The sequence below is a fragment of the Macrosteles quadrilineatus genome, unplaced genomic scaffold, assembly GCF_028750875.1.
Source record: "Macrosteles quadrilineatus isolate MER2022 unplaced genomic scaffold, UCM_ALF_1.0 Scaffold_2__2_contigs__length_208266976, whole genome shotgun sequence".
NCBI classification, from domain to species: Eukaryota; Metazoa; Arthropoda; class Insecta; order Hemiptera; family Cicadellidae; genus Macrosteles; species Macrosteles quadrilineatus.
In genome coordinates, this window is record NW_026542595.1 from 99,327,659 (window position 1) to 99,354,025 (window position 26,367).

The 26,367-nt window shown below is 34.5% G+C and overlaps 1 protein-coding gene across 1 annotated transcript in view; it reads left to right on the forward strand.

Moving 5' to 3' along the window:
* The first annotated feature begins 1,260 nt into the window (after positions 1 to 1,260).
* LOC128986877 (uncharacterized) overlaps positions 1,261 to 26,367 on the forward strand; it is a 42,283-nt gene continuing 17,176 nt past the window's right edge. Inside the window, exons 1-2 of the mRNA XM_054407466.1 lie at positions 1,261 to 1,417; positions 24,064 to 24,205. Of these exons, the coding sequence (XP_054263441.1) occupies positions 1,310 to 1,417; positions 24,064 to 24,205 (250 nt within the window). The 5' untranslated portion in view covers positions 1,261 to 1,309. The remainder of the gene's footprint in view (positions 1,418 to 24,063; positions 24,206 to 26,367) is intronic.

The window sequence follows — 26,367 nt, forward strand, 5'->3', positions numbered from 1 at the left end:
TGGATCAGACAACTATTTAAAAACAAAAACCATGCGGTTGAAAAAGGTAATAGTTTAAGGACTTTTACATTGAAATAGAAACATAATTCCTGATTCAAAATTAACTAATGAAAAATTGTTTACTAAATTAGTGTCTCCAAATCTAAAGTGGTTGCCATAACTAACCAATCGAGCTAATATTAAAATTTTACAACTTGATGTCAAATTGGTTCTGTCAATAATTGTATGAAAAGAATAATGCAGTTTTTGTGACTGTGATAAGGATAAACTATTGGGATATTATTTTATGTTTCTTTCGTATAAGTTCTTAAATCGTCCATCGTACTGTAGTCAATGGTAAAAACTGTTGTCTAATCCATGATTAAGACGATTTGTTCTTATTTAACCTCAAGATTTGACAGTATTATCACATTTAAAACAAAGAAGTCTATTGTCATGAATAGTCCACCATGTACCTGAACTGCTTCAAGTTAAACCAATCTTAGGCCTACTAGGGATTTAGGATAGGCGCAGTGATAGCTTTTTACTTTCCCTCCCTGTATGGAGAAAGTTTTTTTTTTCGTCAAAGTTTCCGAGTTTTGAGTTAAATATCCGTTTTGGGTCTCCCTGAACCCAATCTGTTAGGTGTGTGTGTGTGTGTGTGTGTGTGGATTTTTCCAGAGCTACAAATCACACCTGTGGTCCAATTTTGATGGAATTTGTATGCTGGCACTAATCTAGTGTATCTCCTTGAGGTTTTAAATTTAGATTTTTACGTTTATGGTTAAAATAAACCTCATAGTATTTTTTCAGTCCCACCTTGACATCTACCACGCCAGTTCTAGAGGGTTGTGGCATTATCACATAGATAAAATCCATTGGTGATTAGCGGGATTTGAACCCGGAGCCCGGGAACCAAAACCTCGCGCTCCCCAGCGGTCTAGTCTTTTATCTCTAAACAAAACTTTACAACCCCATTGCTGTAAAACTACCGTTCAAAAGTTATTGCAGCTTTTGTGATTTTTATCAGTTACCCCCACCTCCCCATGATAAAAAAATTGTTGTCAAACTAATGAGACAAAGTATGTGTCAGATTGCTGACTTCGTTTATTATTTGTTTAATTTATAATGTGATAGGTTTATCTGCGCTGCTGACTGAGTTGTTGCCGGTGTTGGTGTTATACTAGTAGTAGTAGGTGTATATGACTTCCCCTTCCCACCTGGTCTGTACAGTCATTACCACCACCACGACACAACAATACTCTACCAGTCAGCTGGGGCTGGAGTGAGTCAGTGTTGCCACAATCGCGAAGGTGCACACACCGTCACAATGTCGCCAGTATTATCCCACTTGTGTGTGTGTGTGATTGTTTTTATCCTGTGTCAACATGCTTTTGTGTCAAGTGATAATGAAACCTGCCAAAGTTGCGGGGACAAGGTAAGCAACTACATAATTTAGTACGTAGTTTTACGTTCAGTTCGATCTCAAAATATTTATACATTATTCCTGTATAATTCCGTTGGGTTAATAGGTCCTGGCTACAGAAACAGACCTTCGTAAAGTTTAATAGAAATGTCTAGAGTGTAGGAAAACAATCTAAATAATACTACACAGATATTTATCTTACTTAATTCCACACTCACCTTATATCCTTATTCCGCTTACGAGTGCGCCGCCGCATCGAAGTAATGATAATGACAAATCTTAATAAAAGAAAACTATTTTCGTACAGTTACCTGACAAAGCTGGCTTACTTGCACTGATTGTAGCACGCAAAGTAGCTAATTGCTGCATTTAATTACTTTTCCGCACTCATTTTACTTTGCTGCATTCACTTTACTTTGCCGTTTGCGAGTGCGCTCCAGTATTCCAATCAAAAAACCCAAAACAGTGTGCTTTTATAAGACGTACGCTCTAAAATAAGCTGGCAACACGATACTACGACTACGATCAGCTATTGCAGCGTTTCACAGGCTGAATCACAGACTTTGAGTATTATTTTTCATTCAACGCTTGGTTTTAAACTAAGCTAAAACGCGTTGCTTATAGTGTTTGTAAGACTAATTATTTATATGCTTTATAGTAACTATGGGAACAAAAATGTGTAACGCGAGCGCAAAGTGCAAGTTTGCGCACTAGCTACACAAATAACTTTTGTGTTTATGCAAACGAAGGCTGTATTAATCTCAAACATGCAAGTAAAAAATAACATCTTTTATTTAAAAAAGCAAAACTTGTGAATTAATTGCATTATTCTAAAGTTAGAAGTGGTACTTATACTTGGCATTTTAATTTCATTGTTTAAATCCGTATTCAGTTTCGAATTTGAATAGTAAAATTCTACAGATACTCATGGTTAGACTTGTAAACAAAATAATGTTTAAGATTTAAAATCAATAGTGTTATAATTCTTCGATAATTCATAAAAGAATATAAACAAAAAACGCAAATAATTAATCAATCTTTTGACATTGAATCGTAACCACAATACAATCAAAACCCTTATATCTTCTGGAATTAAATAATTAGAACACCAGAGACTCTCGATACTATAATGATAAATACGTAATAGATAACCAAAAACAATTTAAATACGTTGTTTAAACGGTGTTGATACTTTGACTTATGAATCAGTGAAAGGCGATAGGCTACTCAAATATCCGAGTACGTCAAGGAGAGCGTGTCTTCTTAGATTGTGGTTCACGTACGCTGGGATAACTTCCTTCCGGAGCTGTAGAACAATCGTCTTCGTTTTCTTTTATTTGGTCTCTGAATACATTTACTTGGACTTTTTGTCTCTCTTTTCCTTCGATCTTGTGTATGATCTGGTCATCTAGGTTCTATAGTCTGTACGATGGAACATGTATGACTGGTTGGGTAGCTGAGTGGTTAAAGAGCTCGCCAACAATCAAAAGGTCGCTGGCAGCTATAGCATCCTGAGAAAATGCTATAGCTTTTTGAAGGTTCAAAGCCGGACCCAGCTGTGCCTGATCAATGGGCTGTAAATAAATGATCCTGACTAATGAAACAGCTGATCTTAGTCAGTAACAAAGCTACACAGATCATCTCTCACCATTCATTCAAATTTCACTCATATGTGAGTTTAAATACGCACCTAGGTGGCGTCCCAATCTCAAATAATTGATAAGAAAATATAATTGAACGAACCCAGGTCTTCATGGGACATGTCCGAACATGCCGATCTGCTACATCCCACAGCTGTTTTTCGAATTTGTCACATTTTAGTTTCCCTACTAGCGTATGGAAAAATGTTTCGGTTTGGTAAAAAATAAGAAACTTAAATCGGACAAACTATTCGTTCGGCCTAAAACCGGTAGACTTATTCTGATATATCTTTAAATCGCCGCCGCTTGAAACACTCTTATATGTGTTCTGTCTTTGTTTTGTAGACTCTAATTTTATGTGTTATCAATAATCGAAATGGTTAACTTATATTATTTTATATTATATCTGTAATGTCTTTTTTGTAAAATTACAATAACAGTGAACACGTTATTTGATCGACTTAGCATTAGAGTTTGGCAATACAACTATAAACGGTGTACGAATCTCTAGTATACTGAACCAGGATGCTTATGGTTTGACCTTAAAATCTTTTTTTATCATGTTCAAATTGAAGTAACTCACTGTCAAGTGGAAATTTAAAATGCTGTATTTTTAAAGAGGTGTTAAATGAAGATTCGTTAAAAGTATTTGAAATCCTAGACGAAGCAGCATTTGATGGCCGGATTAAATTTCCCCTTTTACAGACACTGGGAAATCCTCAGCATATGTTCTTAACTGCAGCGATTAGGTGAACGAAAACAGGAAATTATTGTACAAAAATATACCTGTGTGGTCCAAATGTGAGGCTTTGATGCCACGGGTTGCTTAGCTGTATGTTTAGCCCTTGATAGTGTATTTTTAGAATATTTTGGATGCAAAGAAAATACACTTTACCATTCAAATAAATTAAAAGTAGTTGATATCCGTGATTATCAACGGAGGACGCGTAAGACAAAAATCTATAATGTAGATCTCAAACTGCCGCACAAAATTACGCATCCATAGTTATTTTTAGAACAAAAACCTAATTTTACCGCTTATTTTGAAAGCATTCTGTTTAAATTCAGGTAAGGTTTATAAATTTACTGGGATACCTTGTACAGCGTATAAGTAGGGCTTAAGAGTGGTAAGAAATTCTGTAACTTTATGATTTAATTTGAAAAGATACGCTTATACTTATTTGAAATCGACGTCTCGAAGTCTTTACATAATATGTGCATACACATAACAACGCATAAGAATATATTTTTAATTTATGTAAATTGTCTGTGAATTGTTTTACAAAGTTGGGGCTTTACATCGATGACAATTTTATAACAGTCGGTGTATAGTAGTTTTTTGGTGTAGTAGTTTATCGGTCTAGTAGTTTATCGGTCTAGTAGTTTATCGGTCTAGTAGTTTATTGGGCTAGTAGTTTATCGGTGTAGGTAGTAGTTTATCGGTCTAGTAGTTTATCGGTCTAGTAGTTTATTGGTCTAGTAGTTTATCGGTGTAGGTAGTAGTTTATCGGTGTAGGTAGTAGTTTATCGGTGTAGGTAGTAGTTTATCGGTGTAGGTAGTAGTTTATCGGTGTAGGTAGTAGTTTATCGGTGTAGGTAGTAGTTTATCGGTGTAGGTAGTAGTTTATCGGTGTAGGTAGTAGTTTATCGGTGTATGTAGTAGTTTATCGGTGTAGGTAGTAGTTTATCGGTCTAGTAGTTTATCGGTGTAGGTAGTAGTTTATCGGTCTAGTAGTTTATCGGTGTAGGTAGTAGTTTATCGGTCTAGTAGTTTATCGGTCTAGTAGTTTATCGGTGTAGGTAGTAGTTTATCGGTCTAGTAGTTTATCAGTGTAGGTAGTAGTTTATCGGTCTAGTAGTTTATCGGTGTAGGTAGTAGTTTATCGGTCTAGTAGTTTATCGGTGTAGGTAGTAGTTTATCGGTCTAGTAGTTTATCGGTGTAGGTAGTAGTTTATCGGTGTAGGTAGTAGTTTATCGGTCTAGTAGTTTATCGGTCTAGTAGTTTATCGGTGTAGGTAGTAGTTCATCGGTCTAGTAATTTTTCAGTTCACCCGGTACAAATAAACAAGCATAACAAACCACAAGTTCCTTTAAATGAATTAGCTTTACCCGTGCTTTGCAACGGATTGAGGACATCATAAAACTGTACCTAATAGTAAAATATATTTTATAGTATTAAGCAGGGCTTCAGAGAAACTTATATCAATGCAATGTTAGGAACCAGAGTTTATCTATATTTAAACATAGTAATGGAAACATATCACCACTCAAATCTAAAGCATATTTTATGAGTGTTTTATCGGGGTAACGTTTGAGTGCGCTAGTTGTGCCTAAATTTTTCTCCCTCATTTCTCGATATTGTTAATTTAATATTCAGTTTTATTGCTATAACATTATTTGACAAGCATAATATATAAGATCGTAGTTTTTGTCAAAAACTAGTTTTTAAATTGGATAAATAACAAGAAAAATAAAGTTAACAATACATTAACTCACTTAACCGGACAAACGACCTTTAGTCTACTCATAAGAATGAAAATCTACAGGGAGTGAGTTTAATATGATACAGAAGTAACCGGTTTTATGTGCTGGGAAGGCTAAATGTAGACAGTACTTCCACATTTTCTGAGAAAACACTGTGACTCAAGTATAGAGAAAATAAGTATCCGGTTGGTTATACCATTGGCATTGGGTATTGCAGGTCTGTTCATCCTATAAGTATAAAATCCGGAACTTGTTTGGATAACCGATTGTTTTCAGTATTGCTTGTTTTCGACTGAATTTCGAATATTGGGTTTAACTTTCTCCAGAAGATAAAAGTTCCAGAAGATACGCAGTAGTTTGCAAATATACCTTTATTTTGTAACAGTTTACAAGTTAGACTGCATTAAATACTATTATCCAACCGTAATCATAACTTGAAACTGTTAATAGTTTATGCTTGAAAAGTGTTATAAGAAATGGAACGATTTTTTACACACCTATTTGATCTTGTATTCATGCACTTAAGAGATTGGCGAAAGTAAGACATCTCATAGGGATTTTTAAAATTTTAAGCTTGTTTTCATGAATGGTCTATACCCGGTTACGTTATAATGCACTTGTGGAACACCATATCTCGCACTTATTAGTAAACTTTACACTGTTCCCATATCCACTTTGGTAATAATGCCAAAGGACACGTGAAAGGTTACAAAGAATCGATTTGTTTGTAATGGCTTTCAAGCGGGAAATGGCTAAAAATAAATAGTAAACATCAATACCAGTACGTAGGCTATCACATTACATAGACATTGTAATGCTATTGTTGACGAAAGGCATTAGTTTAGGATAAGACAGACTCGTTAAGATAATATTGTTGACGTCAGTGTTGCTGTCAATGCCTTCTACACCTAACGACCTTGAATGACCGTCTGTTATATCGAGGTGGCAGTGGTTTGTCTACTTCCGTAAATTAAGGTCATTGTCATTATAACTAACCGCTATAATATTCTAACCTAAAAATTTCGCCAATTCTTCGAACAAGTGCAAGTTAAATTCATTTCGTGCGTTCCTCCTTTAATTTAAGCTCAAATTATCGGGAAGAAAATCTCTGCTCTTTCGTGGAAGATAATTTGTATTACGAATCTGAATTAAATAAACCAAAAACTTGTACAATTGTACAAGATTGTAATATGTTTATATTTATCCATTTTAGGAAGTTATCATTCGTGTCTATCTGTATCTGCGTAATGTCCTGATGATACATATTTTAATAAATATGTGGTCTTCGTATTTGATGTGGAGTATTAAAGATTGTAACTAGTGTAAGAAAAGGCATTGCACTTCGTCGAATCACCAAGATTTCACAAACAATTCCCTTTTAAACCGAATAAACCTTAAAGGTAGCTCTTTTGTGTTGGAATTCAGCTTGGGCTAATGCAGTAGGGACTGTATTGTTTGTTTGTGCATTCGACGTTTTTATGTTGGTAGCTGAGTAGCGCTGAATGGGTGCTAGAAGAAACCCACCTACTTATTAGATAGAAGCATAGACTAACGAACCACAAGAAGGTTGTCAGTTCTAACATGAATCAAATTCAGGGGCTTTTTTATAGTATGAAAGTGGACCCAGTTGCCCTTGATCGTTAATAGCCTTTAACAAAGTCGTTCTGGCGAAAGAAACAGTTTGGTTGTGATTAGTACGAGTACAACAAAGCTACACAAGGCATTCACCCATACCTAATCGCCATCCTTATGTTTCAGTTGAAAAAAACAACTATTTGAGTCTTCATTTTAAATGTTGGTAATGCGATTTGTATCTGTAGGCACATAAAACAGCATTTAGCCACTTACTGAATAATATCGGGTATCTCGGTGCAAATAAGGCACACTCAAGAATCGAGACTGTTACTCAAAGACTGGCGTCTGCTCTGATTCATGTACAGCTAATCGTCCGTACCTCCAGTGCCATTGTGATATCAGTATTGCAGTCTTAACAAACGAGACTCTATGAGGTCACGGTGTTGGCAAAGACGATATTCCCGCCAGTATCTGCGTCTGCTCTGATTCATCTACAGCTTCGTCTGCACCTCCGGTGCCATTGTGATATCAGTATTGCAGTCTTAACATACGAGACTCTATGAGGTCACGGTGTTGGTCAAGACGATAATGTTCCCGCCGGTATCTGCGTCTGCTCTGATTCATGTACAGCTAATCGTCTGTACCTCAAGTGCCATAGTGATATCAGTATTGTACAAGTTTCTATGAGGTCACGGTGTTGGCCAAGAAGATATTCCTGCCAGTATCTGCGTCTGCTCTGGTTCATGTACAGCTAATCATCTGTACCTCCAGTGCCATTGTGATATCAGTATTGCAGTCTTAACAAACGAGACTCTATGAGGTCACGGTGTAGGCAAAGACGATATTCCCGCCAGTATCTGCGTCTGCTCTGATTCATCTACAGCTTCGTCTGCACCTCCGGTGCCATTGTGATATCAGTATTGCAGCATTAACATACGAGTTTCTATGAGGTCACGGTGTTGGTCAAGAAGATATTCCTGCCAGTATCTGCGTCTGCTCTGATTCATGTACAGCTAATCGTCTATACCTCCAGTGCCATTGTGATATCAGTATTGCAGCCTTAACATACGAGATTCTATGAGGTCACGTTGTTGGTCAAGAAGATAATGTTCCCGCCGGTAAACAGAACAGATTATTATGGACAATTTTCATCACGATCAGTACTGTAAAAACAAAGTTTTGACAACGTTGATAACTTCCAATCTGAGTAATAGGTCTGATTGGGTTCCGGAATGATGTGAAAACTTTGTTTTTCACTTATCTTGATGGAAAATGTACGCTAAAATCTGTTAAATAATGTAAACTTAAAGGCCCTGGGGAGCGAGCTGGTCTAGTGGTTAGATCCTGCCAAATCCACAATTAATTTTATTTATGTAGGTAATAATGAAGCAACCCCTAGGTCTAGCCTGAAGTAATGTGAAAAACAATGCCGGGCTCGTGCCTAGCGTTCCTAGACAAAAATTAAAGTAATTAATTATGAACTATAGGCAACGAATTAACATACGTGTTTCTGATATCACAGAAGACACAAAATAGCTTTCGTGTTTGTTTCATCCCTTCTCAAATAAATCCTGTAAACTGGCTCTACTCTCTAAAGATTCTGGAATCCCCTACTTTCAAAGCAAAAAATTCCTGTAAAACTTTCCGATATATATTTTTCCACATAAGTTAATGCTAAAACATTCAACTTATTAAAATTACCATTCTCAAGTGTGGATTACAGACTTGACGCCATCTTAGGAGGCGCCGCGTCCGTTGCCACATACCTGTGCTTAGCTTACATTCAATCGATGAATCATCGGTCTTATCCGGTATTCGTGCCCGAGTCGACATTCTCATAATGTTTACTTTACTTAATTTCACTTATCACTGGTGACACATGAGTGACTGTAAAATGCTGATAAAGTTATATATAGTGACCGTTTTAGAATAATAATCAGAGACCAAGGGTTACTACAGCGTCACAATCATATGTTTACTAAACATTTTTTTATTCACTTCTGCAATAATTTATATGAAACTATTCAATTATTTGTTAGTTGTATTGTTGTTCTACTATTTGTTATTTGTTCTGTTAAACTGCGAAGTTAGTGCTCAAATCATTGTCTATTGGATTTGGATACTCTCAAACTTTGTCAGATTTTACATTTTACAATTGATAAGTTTATTATTTTACAGCATTTCTGACGATAATATTGCTACAACGCAACTAGAAACTAGAAACGTTTCTAGAAATAGTCCGGCACCTATAGGGGGTTGAGTATGCACTGAAAGTGTAACGCATTTTGACTTTTGATTGTTGTTGGGGGCACATTGGAGATGACCAAAAGCGATGTTGCCGCCCTCCCAGCAGGTGCACAACCTATGGGGAGGGGGGCAAACATGGCGGGGGGCGCTATGCGTTAAAACGTAGATATCTCCGAAATGGTAAAAGATAGAACATCGGTTAAAACGTCGTTTTAATCTAAAAAATGTGGTTAACAATAAAGGTCATTAGGTCCGAAGGTATCTTGACTAATAAACGAGTTATAAACTAAAACATGGAATTACGAGATATTTGGATAGCTTTTTTTAACAAAATAAGAATTAATTTGTGAGTGTTTTAAGGAAGAGTAACCAAATATTTTTGCTGATCATTGTACTATGGACTGCTGGGATGACCAAAACCGATTTTGTCGCCCTCTCAGCAGGTGCACAACTTAGGGGGGAGGGGGGAAAGTACGGGGGGGCGCGCTCTAAAGAATCGCTCATAACTCGCGAACTAGACTCGATAGAAACATGCTATAAACGGCATTCTATTACAAAATATTATTCTCTAAAAAAATGAAAAAACCCGTATCTGCTATTTAAATTGAATATTAAAACATTTTTTTTTATTTATTGCATTTAAACTCAATTAAAGAGGATTTAACATAAAGGAACTAATGTCCCATGAGTTAGTTCCATTTCCACCAAGTCTTTCGCTGGAAAACGGACACATGAAAAAAAGTGTTAAATCTGATCTGACTCATGCCATTGAAAAAGACTATGAGTGCAGTACAAGTTTGGAATACACAGCATCTCTTCCAAACCAAATACATATTGTTGATGGCATGGCTCTTATTCATGGCATTCGAACTAGCGTGATAGCTAAAATGAAAACTTTTGGTGATTTAGCTGCCTACCAAATGATGAAATTGGAGAAGATTTTACAACAGATAAATACGACTCGAGTAGATATGGTGTATGACACTTACGGCGACTCAACAATGAAATATGTCGAGCATGAAACCAGACTTGATGGAAAGTCTCCGTTGATTGTCAATGTACACAACGAATCAACAAAACTACCGACTCAATGGCCTCGGTATTTATCACACTCTGAAAACAAAAGGAAACTAATCCAGTTTATTTCACATTATGTATTGAATAACATCCACGTCCCTAAAGATAAAAGACTTTATTTATCAGGATGTTTTCTCAACCCGACATTGTGTTTTTCCAAAGACGACACTCAAACCATAACCGAAGTATGGACTTTAAAAAGTAACCATGTAGAGGCAGACACCAGGATGTTCCTCCATGTCCAACACTGCCTTCAAGAGGACGAACGAAAGAAAAATGTTCTTATTCATAGTCCTGACACTGATGTGTTTTTGTTAGGCATACGATTTTAGGATAGTTTTAAACAAATTGGTTGCCAAGGTTTGTGGCTAACTGTTGACGTAGGAGCTAAAAAAAGAAGTTTAAGTTGCCACAAAGCAGCAGAGGTTTTAGGCAATAGACTTTGTGAGGTTTTTCCAGCTCTACATTGCTTGACAGGATACGAAACAACAAGCAAAATAGCTACAAAAACTTCAGCATACAAGTATGCCAAAAACCACCCAGAAAAAACCTGTGGCATTTTTCAACTTCTAAACCAACGCCCACTACTGGATGACAGCGTGAAAATATTAGAAGCATTGTATTTGAAGTTATTGAGAAGAAAAGGTCAAACTTGTAATGAAAGTCGCTACATCCAAATCACCACAATCTGCCGTCAAGGACATAAGCAAAATGTCTTGTACATCGGACAGTTACAAATTACATCTGTTACAGTGCAGTGCTCAATTATACTATTGGGAAAATTCTTTAATTGCTGAAATTGAGCCTTTAGATTTATCAAAGTACGGATTTTTCAAAGATAGCTCTGGAAAATTACGCCCTCTACTTATGGAACTGACTCCTACTCCTACTGCGTTACTTCAACCATGCAAATGCAAAAACTGTTCCACGGCAACTTGCAGCTGCTTTTCCGGCCACTCTTCTTGCTGCTCCTATTGCAAATGCTACGGAAATTGCAAAAACCCGAAAAAAACCTGTGTCATACATGGAAAACGAAGATGAAATCGAACATGACAGTTTATAAAATCTTGTTTACAACGTTAACGAAGTGTACAAATTACATAATAAGGAATTGCACTTGAAAAAGTAAGCAGTACAATTTGACAATAGGCCTACCTTTTTATTTTTATAGATTATTTAGTTTTTTTCAAGTATGTACAGTAATTTGATTTTTGTTGTATTGTATAATATACGTATTATTGTATGTATTTTGTTGTGTATTTGTTGTTTTACCTTATTTAGCGTAAAGTTTATATTTTAAAATAAAATAATAAATTAAACATATAACTTTTTAACAACTACACTGATTGTCGCCGATTGTCGTGTGATCTCCGCCACGTGGCGGCGCCGCGGCGGCGTCACCGTGCAGTAAACCTTGTCATATTGTCAAATATATACTATGTGATGATGATTTTTAGTGTATAAAACCCACAATACACAATAACACAATACTGTTTGTTATTCGAAGGTTTTATTATTATTAATTAGACGTTATTTTGAGTTTAAATTCAATAAACTAATTCAAAATGTTTAATTACTGAATTTGTATAGCAGATACGGGTTTTTCTCTTATAACATTTTTTTTGAGAATAATATTTGTAATAGAATGCCGTTTATAGCATGTTTCTATCGAGTCTAGTTCGCGAGTTATGAGCGATTCTTTAGAGCGCGCCCCCCGTACTTTCCCCCCTCCCCCCTAAGTTGTGCACCTGCTGGGAGGGCGACGACATCGGTTTTGGTCATCCCAGCAGTCCATAGTACAATGATCAGCAAAAATATTTGGTTACTCTTCCTTAAAACACTCACAAATTAATTCTTATTTTGTTAAAAAAAGCTATCCAAATATCTCGTAATTCCATGTTTTATTTTATAACTCGTTTATTAGTCAAGATACGACTTCGGACCTAATGACCTTTATTGTTAACCACATTTTTTATGTTCTATCTTTTACCATTTCGGAGATATCTGCGTTTTAACGCATAGCGTCCCCCGCCCTGTTCGCCCCCCTCCCCCTAGGTTGTGCACCTGCTGGGAGGGCGGCAACATCACTTTTGGTCATCTCCAATGTGCCCCCAACAACAATCAAAAGTCAAAATGCGTTACACTTTCAGTGCATACTCAACCCCCTATAGGTGCTGGACTAAAACGCAATATTGCTTTATTGACACAACCAGGATGATTTATAAGCGGTTTGGTTGGCAATGGAAGTAGAACAGTAGGCTACTGTTACGTCGTAAATCATTGTTATCAGGTCGTAAATCTGTATTATCTCTTGTAAAACAAATGTAAAGAAAAGTCGCGCGTCACTTATGTTGGTGGTGTTAGCAGTGTTGCCAAATGTGGGTATTTTACTCAATTTCCGGGATATATTCAGTTTTATATTAAGGCTAAATAAATAGTTGATTTTTCATATAACTTATATCAGGCTATGTAAAAAAAATATTTATGGGTGACGCTCTTGAAAAATGCAAACTCTTAGCATAACAACAGCTGTTCTGAATTAAAAAAGGTTTTAACCATGGATATTAGAATAGAAACAATATGGATCCATGGATGAAGGAAAAAACATAAGTGTGCTATTCCCGTCATATGCTGACGTCACCCAGATTGCAAACAAAAAATCAGCTGATTGTATCGCCATATACAATATATATTTGTTTTGATTTGATTGTTATTATTTTTATTTTTTTATGTTGTTTGCAATCTGGGTGACGTCAGCATATGACGGGAATAGCACACCTATGGTTTTTCCTTCCACCATGATATGGATCTTAAACACAAACAAATGACGTTACTGGTCAGGAAGTAAACATGTTTGTATTATTATTACATGAAACGGTCAAAAACGTCCAAACCAGCTGTTAAGGCTGTTCGTATAAGAGTCGGGCTAGTGACGTCATTTGCTTGAGCTTATTATCACCATCGATTATCACGCCGTTTCTGTTCTAATATCCGTTCGCGGTTTAGGTTTACCCGTCTCTCTACTAACCTTGGGCCTACCCAGCATGGGCTTAACTCTAGTAGCATACTAAATAAGTTTATGTAAATTGAATTTTCCTTGATTTTCATACGTCCAAATTTGCTCTGTTATGAGAAAAGCAAACTCTTTCTATTTTATGTTTTATTATTAAAGAATACGTTAAAAATGACTATAGCGATGCATGCACCCGATACGGGTATTTTAGATATTTTGGGGAAATCGGATATTTTTAACATTATTTCGGGGAAATCTGTATACCGTTGGCAGAATTTGGTTTTAGGAAGAATGGCACATTAAGTAATGTCTCGAGAGTCTCTCAACATTGCGATGAAAGTACAGTAATTAACAGTAAGTCGCCAGACGAAATGTGTAGTCGGATGTCGTTAGACTAACGATAACATTGTTACTTTATAACATTATATTTACCTTTGTTGTTTTTGGCCAAGTTATTGTAGGTGAGATGTTTGTGTCGCCCTATGCATTTATTTCATCACCTAGGCATCTTTAGGGGTCTCCTTGTTAATTCATCTTAATATCACTAACACTATAGTCTATATTCACACGCGGTCACTAGTATCGCGGTCGGACAACGCGCGTCGCGGAAAAGAACTAGGACAACAACAACAAAGGTAAATATAATTCAAGTTTTTGAAACTGGGACAACAAAAAATATTTATAATATTGTTCCTTTAAATTCGTAATTTTCTCTTTTTAAGTAGAATCAGAAGAACGTCTGAATCCTGCATACCAATATGTAAGGTTAGATTATATGTTATTTTTAAGAAACATACCACACCAGGGAATGTAAACGATGACACATTAATGAAGATTATATGAAACAAATGTAGACCTGTGTCCCTAATCCTACTTCGTTTAGTTTGGACTATTTATTCTACGAGACTTGTACATTGATCACACGTCATAAGTCAAATTGCAGTATCCCTTAAAGGCAATAACTCAAAATGACTCAAGTATACTAATACTTTAAGCGTTTAAGGGCATGGTGGAAGGAAAACCCATAGGTGTGCTATTCCCGTCATATTCTGACGTCACTCGGATTGCAAACAAAAGATCACCTGATTGTGACTGTCAAATAAGTATATGTATTTGTTTTGATTTAAAAAAACACAATAACAATCAAATTAAAACAAATACATACTAATTTGACAGTCACAATCAGGTGATATTTTGTTTGCAATCCGAGTGACGAGTGACGTCAGAATATGACGGGAATAGCACACCTATGTTTTTTCCTTCCACCATGCTTTAAGGGGTTTCTCTGTTACATCCATTCTCCAGCCATCTTACTTTAACCGATTGTTAAGATTGAGATTGAGGTGTCACTTTAACGTTTATGTTATATCGGAGGGACGGGTTTCGCCACCTCTTGCATTTGTTTTATTGCTAGAGGTCGCCTTCAAAGATTCAATTATGCTGACCCACTTTCTATAGGTTTATGTGAATTGTAATTTAACAGCTGATCGTTCAGTTGAATCCACGCATGTTAGAATACAAATCGGCATGAATCATAAGCATAAACAAATGACGTAACTGGCCCAAATCCTATAGAAATAACATTAACATATGGTTTAGACATTTCCATTCAAACAATGTTTACTTTCGGGCCAGTAACATCATTTGTTTATGCTCATAATACATACCGTAGCCCAGTCAATGAATGCAATAAAACACCCTTTTTCGCAACTAAATGGTGGAAAGCTGGATTTTGTATATGTAATAGAACCACATGAGAGGTGTATTTTCCCAAAAGTCCCCACTTCTACCCCTTGAGCTTTCCCCCCCACCCCCCTCCAAACATAGAAATTGCAGTGTTTTACTTAATTGATCATAAGTCGAATACTTTGTCAGCTATCGAGCTGCAATTTGTTTTGTTTTGTTTCTGATTAGATTTTCTACAAATTTTGTACTTATAATATTTTTCTAAAACCAATACTTAGGGAGATATAAAATTTAAACTTCGTTAAAAGCTTTGTTTCAGAGTGCAAAATTTTGTTTTATCTATGTATACTTTTAATTAGAAATAATACGCAAATATGGTTCAAACAAACGTTTTAGTACGTTTTTCAAGGTTTACAAATATATTATTGGTTAGTCATCTAGGTGACCGGGTGAAGAGCTGGGCGTCGGCAAAGAGAGCGCGTGCGGGCTAGTTGAACACCTCTGCGCTGCGTTATCGCATCTAGCCCAGCCAATAAACGCACAAACTGCCTTTATTCGTAGCTAAATAGTGGAAAGCTGAGTTTGTTATATGTGATGGAACAACTTAAGACATGTATTTTCAAAAAGTTCCCGATTCTCCCCTTGAGCTTTCCCCCCAAACCCCTTCCAAACCTGGAAATTACAGTCGTTCACTTTACTGGATATAATTCAAATTCTACGCATTCCATCGAAGTGAAATTTGATTTGTACTATTTATAATTAGTTTATCCAAAATTTTTGTACTCAAAGTTTTCTTATAAAACTATATCCAAAGAGATATAGCATTTTAATTTTTTTTTATCATGTTTATGTTTTAGAGTACACAATTTTGTTTTGCCCTCTATATATTTTTTAGAAATAAATTACGCAAAATGTGTCAGAAACAAAATTTAAGTACCTATGATTATTAAGGTTTATAAATATAGTTTTATATTTGGTTAGTCGACAGAACGAACTGATGTAGTGAGGGCGTCAGCAAAGAGAGCGCGCGCAGCGCAGCCCTGACCGTCGATGCATCGCGTCGTAGGCACCGACATCGCTAAGTTTTCAAAGGTTGTGGTTGTATACAAATGCTAAGGCTATGTACTTTGTACTTTACTACCAAAACAATCTGTATCCAAGCTTAAGCGTGAACTGCAAAAACAATTATTATTTAGATGGAACCCAATCTTTTACTTTATAATAACCATTTTTAGTTCAGGTAAATTAATCTCTACCTACTTACTTGTTATACTTGCAATACCTGTAATACTTGATTTCTTCATCTTTGACCAATGGAAGTTTGATAGATTGAGGTATAGAACACTAGGCCTAATAAACACTTAAAAAACATACTCTTTGCTCTTCCTTGCATTACAATGTGCTTTCCAATATCTACCACCAATGGGACTCGCTTTGTTCCGCAAGATTTATACTAACTGCGCCTCGCGGTCAGTAAAGATCTAAACAGTAAAAAAAAATACTAATTAGATGAAACCTAATCATTTGTACATTTCTTGAATTTATTGTCAGTTTTAACTCGTTTCTCACTTGAAATAATAATTGATTTAATTATTTCTGTCAACGGCTACACCAATTGACAATAATGTACACGGATACTGAGTTTGTTATATGTGATGGAATCACTTAAGACATGTATTTTCAAAAAGTTCCCGATTCTCCCCTTGAGCTTTCCCCCCAAACCCCTTCCAAACCTGGAAATTACAGTCGTTCACTTTACTGGATATAATTCAAATTCTACGCATTCCATCGTAGTGAAATTTGATTTGTATTATTTATAATTAGTTTATCCAAAATTTTTGTACTCAAAGTTTTCTTATAAAACTATATCCAAAGAGATATAGCATTTTAACTTTTTTATGTTTATGTTTTAGAGTACACAATTTTGTTTTACCCTCTATATATTTTTTTCGAAATAAAATACGCCAAATGTGTCAGAAAGAAAATTTTAGTATGTTTCTAAAGGTATATAAATATATATTTGTTTAGTCATAAAAAAATTGATGTAGTGTGGGCGTCGGCAAAGACAGCGCGTGCAGGCTTCTTAAAGTATTCTCGCAGCGAGCCCGGCCCGTCGATGCATAATAAGGACCCGCACCGCTAAGTTCTCAACTGTTTCATACAAATCCTAAGACTCCCTAATTTGTAGCCTACTTTACTACCAAAACAATCTGTTTCCAATCGAAACCGTGACTAAATGAAGCACCTCGCGGTCAGTAAAAAGCTTTCATCGACCCACTAATCCTTGATACAAACTGATATGTCCCTCTCTTCACGCTTCCCGCTAGTAAGGGTTAGCTTTCTGCTCTGCCATGAGTTGTAAGCCTGTGTTAAAATAATATCACGAACAACGTAGAAAACTGTTGGTAATATTTATAAGCCATTTTTAATCATGGTAATGAATACAAATTATAACCAGTCAATGTTAAAACTAACTTTTTTATTAAGTCTATATAGATGAGATTTCAAAACACTTAATAAGCGCCTTCTTCTTTATTAGCGACGTTAAACGTTTGCATAATGTCTACCACAAACCAATTAAGAACTATTATGCTGACTCATTTTTAAGATAACATGAAAACAATCAAATATTAGAGAACAGAACGTCACCAAGATTCACAGTATAGAGTCTCTAAAAATGATTGATCTCGACCACGTATTAGTGCCGTAAAGCAGATTCGTAATACATTGATGCTAATTTTTACGAAAAAAAACCAATTTGATTGACACATCTACACAATATGTTAAGAAAGGAAATTTGAATAATCTACCTGTATGTATCCCGTAAATAGTCTTGCCTGCATGCATGGGGACACAATTATAGTTTTTTTATTTACTTATTGATAACTTTTGGATATATGCCTTATTACATTAATTAATTGGAAAGTAAAAAGAAAATACGTCTAATAGCCTAACAATTAAAACATAAATTTACCCTTATAATGTTACTCACAATTCTGTAAATATACATAAAAGAAAAGATAAAAGAGAAAGAAAAAGAGAAAAAATGAAAGATGGTAAGTGGTGGTAGATTTCGATTCGACACTCCAATCATCCTCAGACCCATAGGCGAATAGGGTCATCTCATCATTGGGTTTAGTATGTTTCTTACGCAGCTTTATGTAATGCAATATTTGTATCCGTGTACATTATTGTCAATTGGTGTAGCCGTTGACAGAAATAATTAAATCAATTATTATTTCAAGTGAGAAACGAGTTAAAACTGACAATAAATTCAAGAAATGTACAAATGATTAGGTTTCATCTAATTAGTATTTTTTTTTACTGTTTAGATCTTTACTGACCGCGAGGCGCAGTTAGTATAAATCTTGCGGAACAAAGCGAGTCCCATTGGTGGTAGATATTGGAAAGCACATTGTAATGCAAGGAAGAGCAAAGAGTATGTTTTTTAAGTGTTTATTAGGCCTAGTGTTCTATACCTCAATCTATCAAACTTCCATTGGTCAAAGATGAAGAAATCAAGTATTACAGGTATTGCAAGTATAACAAGTAAGTAGGTAGAGATTAATTTACCTGAACTAAAAATGGTTATTATAAAGTAAAAGATTGGGTTCCATCTAAATAATAATTGTTTTTGCAGTTCACGCTTAAGCTTGGATACAGATTGTTTTGGTAGTAAAGTACAAAGTACATAGCCTTAGCATTTGTATACAACCACAACCTTTGAAAACTTAGCGATGTCGGTGCCTACGACGCGATGCATCGACGGTCAGGGCTGCGCTGCGCGCGCTCTCTTTGCTGACGCCCTCACTACATCAGTTCGTTCTGTCGACTAACCAAATATAAAACTATATTTATAAACCTTAATAATCATAGGTACTTAAATTTTGTTTCTGACACATTTTGCGTAATTTATTTCTAAAAAATATATAGAGGGCAAAACAAAATTGTGTACTCTAAAACATAAACATGATAAAAAAAAATTAAAATGCTATATCTCTTTGGATATAGTTTTATAAGAAAACTTTGAGTACAAAAATTTTGGATAAACTAATTATAAATAGTACAAATCAAATTTCACTTCGATGGAATGCGTAGAATTTGAATTATATCCAGTAAAGTGAACGACTGTAATTTCCAGGTTTGGAAGGGGTTTGGGGGGAAAGCTCAAGGGGAGAATCGGGAACTTTTTGAAAATACATGTCTTAAGTTGTTCCATCACATATAACAAACTCAGCTTTCCACTATTTAGCTACGAATAAAGGCAGTTTGTGCGTTTATTGGCTGGGCTAGATGCGATAACGCAGCGCAGAGGTGTTCAACTAGCCCGCACGCGCTCTCTTTGCCGACGCCCAGCTCTTCACCCGGTCACCTAGATGACTAACCAATAATATATTTGTAAACCTTGAAAAACGTACTAAAACGTTTGTTTGAACCATATTTGCGTATTATTTCTAATTAAAAGTATACATAGATAAAAACAAAATTTTGCACTCTGAAACAAAGCTTTTAACGAAGTTTAAATTTTATATCTCCCTAAGTATTGGTTTTAGAAAAATATTATAAGTACAAAATTTGTAGAAAATCTAATCAGAAACAAAACAAAACAAATTGCAGCTCGATAGCTGACAAAGTATTCGACTTATGATCAATTAAGTAAAACACTGCAATTTCTATGTTTGGAGGGGGGTGGGGGGGAAATCTCAAGGGGTAGAAGTGGGGACTTTTGGGAAAATACACCTCTCATGTGGTTCTATCACATATACAAAATCCAGCTTTCCACCATTTAGTTGCGATAAAAAACATTTATTGACTGGGCTACCGTGTCTGTTATAATATTCGTGGTTGAATCTAATCACAGTCAGAATGTAAACAAGTGACTAAAAGTTTAGGAAAATGGATTTTAAAAAGGCTACTAATTGTAACCTGATTGAGGTAGGTAAATTACTCCTTAAGTAGTTGGTCTTAAATCAACAAATTTTATTTATTGTAAATTAGTAGTTTCATTTACCTAATGACTCTTTACTGTAAACCACATAATGTTTGAAATATTAAGGGTAGGCCTATTGCGGATTTTGCTTTGCTTCGGAATTAGTTTTGAGCCCAATTAAGATGCGCAACTTGAGCTCGCGCCCACGTCGTAATACATAAAAATTGAAATCTTAATTTACAATTTAATAGTTATAGAAACTAATATGTTAAGGATGCTAGACTGATATAAATCACAGTAGCACAGGAGGAGAAGACGATATACTGCACTGTAAGTGAATCAGACGCAAATTCTCTTGGTTGTTGACAGTTATGTTTTCTGTGCAAAATATCGAGAACTTTAAGAAACACACATTTTGAATAAATATTTGCTATTTGAGAGACATTTTACTAATAATGTTTGTTGATTATAATATACCATATACTATAACCAACACAAGTAGACTTCTTATCCCGTTACCATTGGAAATTTTAACGCTCGTTTTTCGTGTCTAGTTCATGTCCGGTGACACTGATCGCTAGTGTCGACGAAATTTTGTTTGAATTATTTTAGGGTTATTTCATGATTTGTGATTTACTCTGTTTGGTTATATAATTAGGGGACGAGCTATTGTTTATGATTACATCGTTTTATGATGTTTTAAATTACTAAAATAACAAGAAACAAATTGTAAACAGTTACGACCTCTACAGTGCACCGTACAGAACTAACAATAAAACTGTCTTACGCTGTTCCATAAGGATGAGAAATCTACTAAGGGAGTATTTTTTATCTTTGACAATACAAAATGCCAATCCCATAATTTGTGTAGACTAACTAGGCCTATAGCTAGTTTTAAATCAATGTAAACATAATTGAAAGATCTATTTAAGTACATTTTCAATTTAAAATTATTAATCAGTTGGAAATTGGAATGTAAAAAAAACAAGCGTTTATAAAGCAGCACTCTCTCATCTCTGTCGTTCAAATTGAACTGAGTTTTTTTAAATTCAAATCATAGCCTAATCAAAAATCCTGATAAAATTTATCTACGAATTTAACAGAGAATGAGATGTAGTATGCTCCAAAGTGGTGTGTGTAGAGACAAAGAAATTAGGCTTTTTGTTTAAGAGGCATTGTTGTTCAAGCTGATGATTCATTTCTTTCAACCGACTCCTAATTATACAACTATAATAGCACTGGCTGACTCTTTGCCTGTTCAATGTCATGCCAAGGTCAACTCTCCTATCCTTATTATATCCTGTCTTCAGACGTTTCAGTTGTAAACTTTTACTGCATGGTTAAAGAATTTTTTTTTTATTTTTTTTTTTTTTGTGACCTCCAAAGGCTGGTAGGCCTACTGTATACTGAACCTTTGACTATTGATAAAACTAACTCGTTCACAAAATTTATGTGATTTGAGGGGAAACAATTTCATCCCCTCCACTTCAACCTAACAATGAAACAACGGCCCAACAGCTGATCAGCTGATATATACATTAGGTAGGCCCTAACCTAAAAAATGTTATAAGAAACCAGGAAGCCTTCGTGATACTCCACTTTGATCTATGGAGTTTAGAGGTTATTTTCCTAAGACGCTATGCACGAGTACGGGATTGTTTCGCACATTACTTCAGGCTAGACCTAGGGGCTACGGTACTATCACTTAGATAAAACCCATTAGTGATTTAGCGGGATTTGAACCCGGGACCTCAGGAACCGATGTCCCACGCTCTATAACTACTAGACCAGCTCGCTCCCCGAGTTTAGAGGTTTTGAGGAAGGTGTTATGTAATCATACTTTGGTTTCTAAAAATCACAATGTAGATTTTCTTTGACTTAACGTGAGGTGAGAGTGGTATGACTGATGACCTATAGTTTTGTCCTCACTTCTACTCCTGGTCTGAATCTTAAGCAGGCCTTCAATGATTTCTCCTTGGATTGCGTCCAAACTGGTTTTGTAATTACATTCATACAATTGAGGACTCTGTTAGTGTTATGTATGTTTTGTAATTAAGTTGGATTTCATCTCTATTTATACAGGGTGATTAAACAGGTGTGTCAGCTGTTTTATTCGAAAATTATAAGAGATATCAAAAAAAGTTAAATGCTATGTGCCTTGGATTTTTTTTTATTGTAGTCAAGTCGAAAAAAAAAATATTTTAGCCGCCATTTTTCCATTATGGCCGCTAACTTAGATTTTTTGTATGGAACACTCTGTATTTTATGATGTATTCTGGTAGAAAATGTAATTTTAAGACAAATTTACTCTTGTGTTTTTTTTCATAAACCTAACCGTTTCAAAGATCATAATGGTTAAAGTTTTGAAATTTCGGCATGAGAAAGAGTTTCAATAAAGGCCTAAGCATTAAGCAAGCATGCCAGCTGTTTTATTCGAAAACTATTCGAAATTTCACAACTTAAACCATTATTGTCTCTGAAACGGTTAGGTTTATGAACGAAACACAAGAGTAAAATCGTTTTAAAATTACATTTTTTTCTATTTATTATGATGTATAAACAGGGTGTTCCATAAGAATAATCAAAGTTGGCGGCCATATTGGAAAAATGGCGGCTAAAATATTTTTTTCTGCTTGACTACAATTTTTAAAACAAAAATGTATAGTTCTTTCGTGGATTTTTGAAATAAAATATAGAAATTGTAATAAAATTAATGTTATACTTTAAAACAAAATAACTTTAAGATAATCATATTTTATGATTGAATTTATTGTTTATTCAGTCAATCTATGCTTTATTGTGTTTTTGTGTGTTATCTACGCCAATGGCATTTTTTACGTTTTGAAAGGGGACGATCCAAACCTCGGTCTCGTCACTATCTATAAAAAACGTTTTTTTATAACGTTGGCCTTTTAGCGAATATCTCTATAGGGAATAGCTATTACCAGAGGTGGCACAGTAAGACCTAGACCCGGGACCAATATAATTGTTGATTTTGGTGTCCCTATAGAGGCTCAGATATTATGTACTCCGTGAACACGATAGCTTGAGTCTTTTCCTTCTGAATTTGATGAAATTGATCTAAATTGAATATGTAGAGCTGGATTAACTTGAAAAAGCTTGTGAACCAGCATGATCGAACCATGGGAACGGGGTTTATGGGGGTTTATAGAGTCAAACTTGGGGTTGACTTATTTTTTACCCTAAAACATATTTTTTCAAATTGTCTTTAAACTATTTTAATTACTACAACTAGAAACTATTTTAACGACTAAAAAATCATTTAATTATTTTAAATTAATTAAATTAAGATAATTTAATTAATTTATTATATATTTTTATTAATTTAATTGATTTAATTAATTTAATCAATTTAATTGAATTTAATCAATTTAATTGAATTTAATTAATTTATAATTAAATTTTTTAATTTATGTTTTATATTACAGTAGGTTTTTTATATTTATTTATTAGTTACAGAGAAAGTTCTAAAAATTGTAAATTTTAAACTCCCATGTTATTCTTATAGAGAATAAGTAAAATGTTGTAATTTGCTTGTTTATGGATATATTTGGATATATTTTTCTTATTTATTGATTTTATACTAGGCTATTAATATTCGTCTAAAAACAAACTTAATTACCCTCCCTGAAGCAGCAAACCTAGGTACTTGTTAAACCTGAATTGAAAGAAAAAAATTAACTAAAAAATCCAATCAGGCAAATGGAAATTCGCTTAGTCTGCAGGTTAGCTGCGGTAGGAGCTAACATAGGTTTCTAACATTTGTTAGATACCATCATTAATTTATAGCCCAATGAATTTTTGTTTTATGAAAGGAACTTATTTCAGCTTTTTGCAGTCGTGCTGCAGAACTCTTGATGTAGATTCTTAGATTACATTCTCCACCAGTGCCCAATGTTGAATATTGCTGCAGAAAACGACATGTTTACAGTTGAACTAAACACAAATCATAAAACCAAAGCTACATATTAAACTTTGTTGCAGATCCCCTTGGAGATGGCTATTCGAATGAACACAATCACAGACGAGAAACAACTTTTCAGAGAATTCATCAAACCAGATGTGGAAAAGCCGGTTATAAAAGTTGCTAAATTCCCTTTAAGTTTTGGATTTGGACCTGACTCAGGTAAGCGACTAGCTAAATTTCCACTTTAACTGTATCCGAACCACTCACTCGTTGTTAAATCAATTAAATTGGTTTTAACAGCTGATAAGTCGTTCGAAGTATTACAATTTTACTTCTTTTCTCTCAATTCTTGAACTTCATTGGTCCTAACTTGTTCTGTAAAGTAACAAAACAATAAAAGTAAGTAAACAATACTGCAAGCAAAGTGAATATTTTAATTCTAAGAACGTAATTGAATAGGTTAGTTTAAAAACCAGTCGTAGATAGGGGCCTAAAATGTATTTCTACTTTCAATAGGTAATATCTACAGTTGTTGGAAATAATTTAACTAACAGTGCTTGGTAATCTGTTATTCAACTTCTTGACGTAGAATTGAAACGTGAGTAAGTAGGGCTTAGTACAATCTTAATGTTTTTCTCCATAACATTAGTTTTACACTCAAGATAATGTCGGTGCCAATATGTCAAGTGTTTGCGTAAGAAGTGTGACTCACAGCTTTTAGTCATTGTGTTGACATTATAATCATTAATCAAATCTCAAGCAAGCTCATAATTTTACAAGTGTAAAGCTATCTGACTATTCTGGTAGTTATAATATTCTAGATTGTCCACTGAATCATGTCTTTTTATAGATATTTGAGATAAAATATTGCGTTTGGACTATTAAACATGTTTATAAGTTATCTATATAAATAAAATTAGAGTTTTGTCTGTTCATTGCTCAAAGTTGTATACTTTTTTGTTATTTTTATGTTTTTTAGTCAATGGTTTTCTACAAAGAAGAAAAAAAGGCTTATCTTAATCTCCTTCTGTCTGTCACGGCCCGGAAGACATTTTACACGATCTTCCCCTGAAAAAACGAGAGCATCGATCGGGATTTAAGTTTTTACCAGTATTGAAAACATTTTTGACAATGTCTTTAGCTATTGAAAACTAAATTAACTGTTTTTTACAGAATGATCGTTCAAAAACCCAGTATTGTGCTATTTTGGACACATTTCTTCTAAGTTTTACTACCACACAACAATAGATCTCGTGAATTATCATGACATATCAATCAGCTGTTCTCAAATATTCTCTTTGATAACTGTAACTGAATTGTTTACTTTCTAATATTAAGTAAATATTGATTGATGGTCTCCATGGTAACAGAATAACAAACCCACAAAGTTTAAATGTAAACAAGCAGAACTGTCAAATGAATTTTGACAACGCAGCTGAATTCCACACAGCTGATTCAAACATAACTGCATGACTATTACAACAGAATTAGTCAGAAATAGTATATCTATCATAAACATAAATAAATTATGTCACTCGCCTGAATGTAAACATTATTTAACATGACTTATATGGAACTGTCAAACCATATGTTAATGTTATGTTATTAGTATAGGATTCAGTTCCATTATTTGTATATGTTATATGTTTATATGTTTATGATCTACACCGAGTTTTATGAGAATTATCTTCCAGATATATTAAAAAAAAAAAATAACAAAATTAAAATATTGTTAGGTTTGGGACTATTGCGATGGCTTTTTGTTTACAGGACAACTACTCACTATGTTGTTTGGTTATACCTTAAAATCTATCATTAATTTTTGAATTTTGATACTGTGACACAAGAAGAAGTGTACATTTGGTATTCTGTTGTTATATCTTAAGTCTTTTTTTATCTGTTTGTCATGCGTTGGAAATAAATGTAGACTATTCTAATTTTTAATGAACTTGATCATGGCATATTGTTGTATACATTGCGGTTCATTTATATTTATTATTATAGCGTAAAATACGCTATTTACACAAATAATATATTTCAAACGAGTATGATCCTATTATAATCTTGGTAAAGTGAATCGTTACAAAGTTACTAAATGTTAAAAGTGGAAGCTTGTTTTCAGTTAGAGGCAAAGCAAGACCTGGCAAAGATGTTATTCCTTCAAGGCCTTATCACTTTCACTGGCTACTAAAATCACAATTTGCTTTACAGAACAAAAAACACTATTCTGTACACACAAAAAGTATTGTTTATTGTAATAATTAAGTATTTTCCAAAAAAATATTTTTAAAAACATGGAAAATTTGCATTTTTGACTTTTTGTCATATCTTTAACTGTTTACTTTAGCAATATTATAAAAAATACCATATGCAAAAAAATA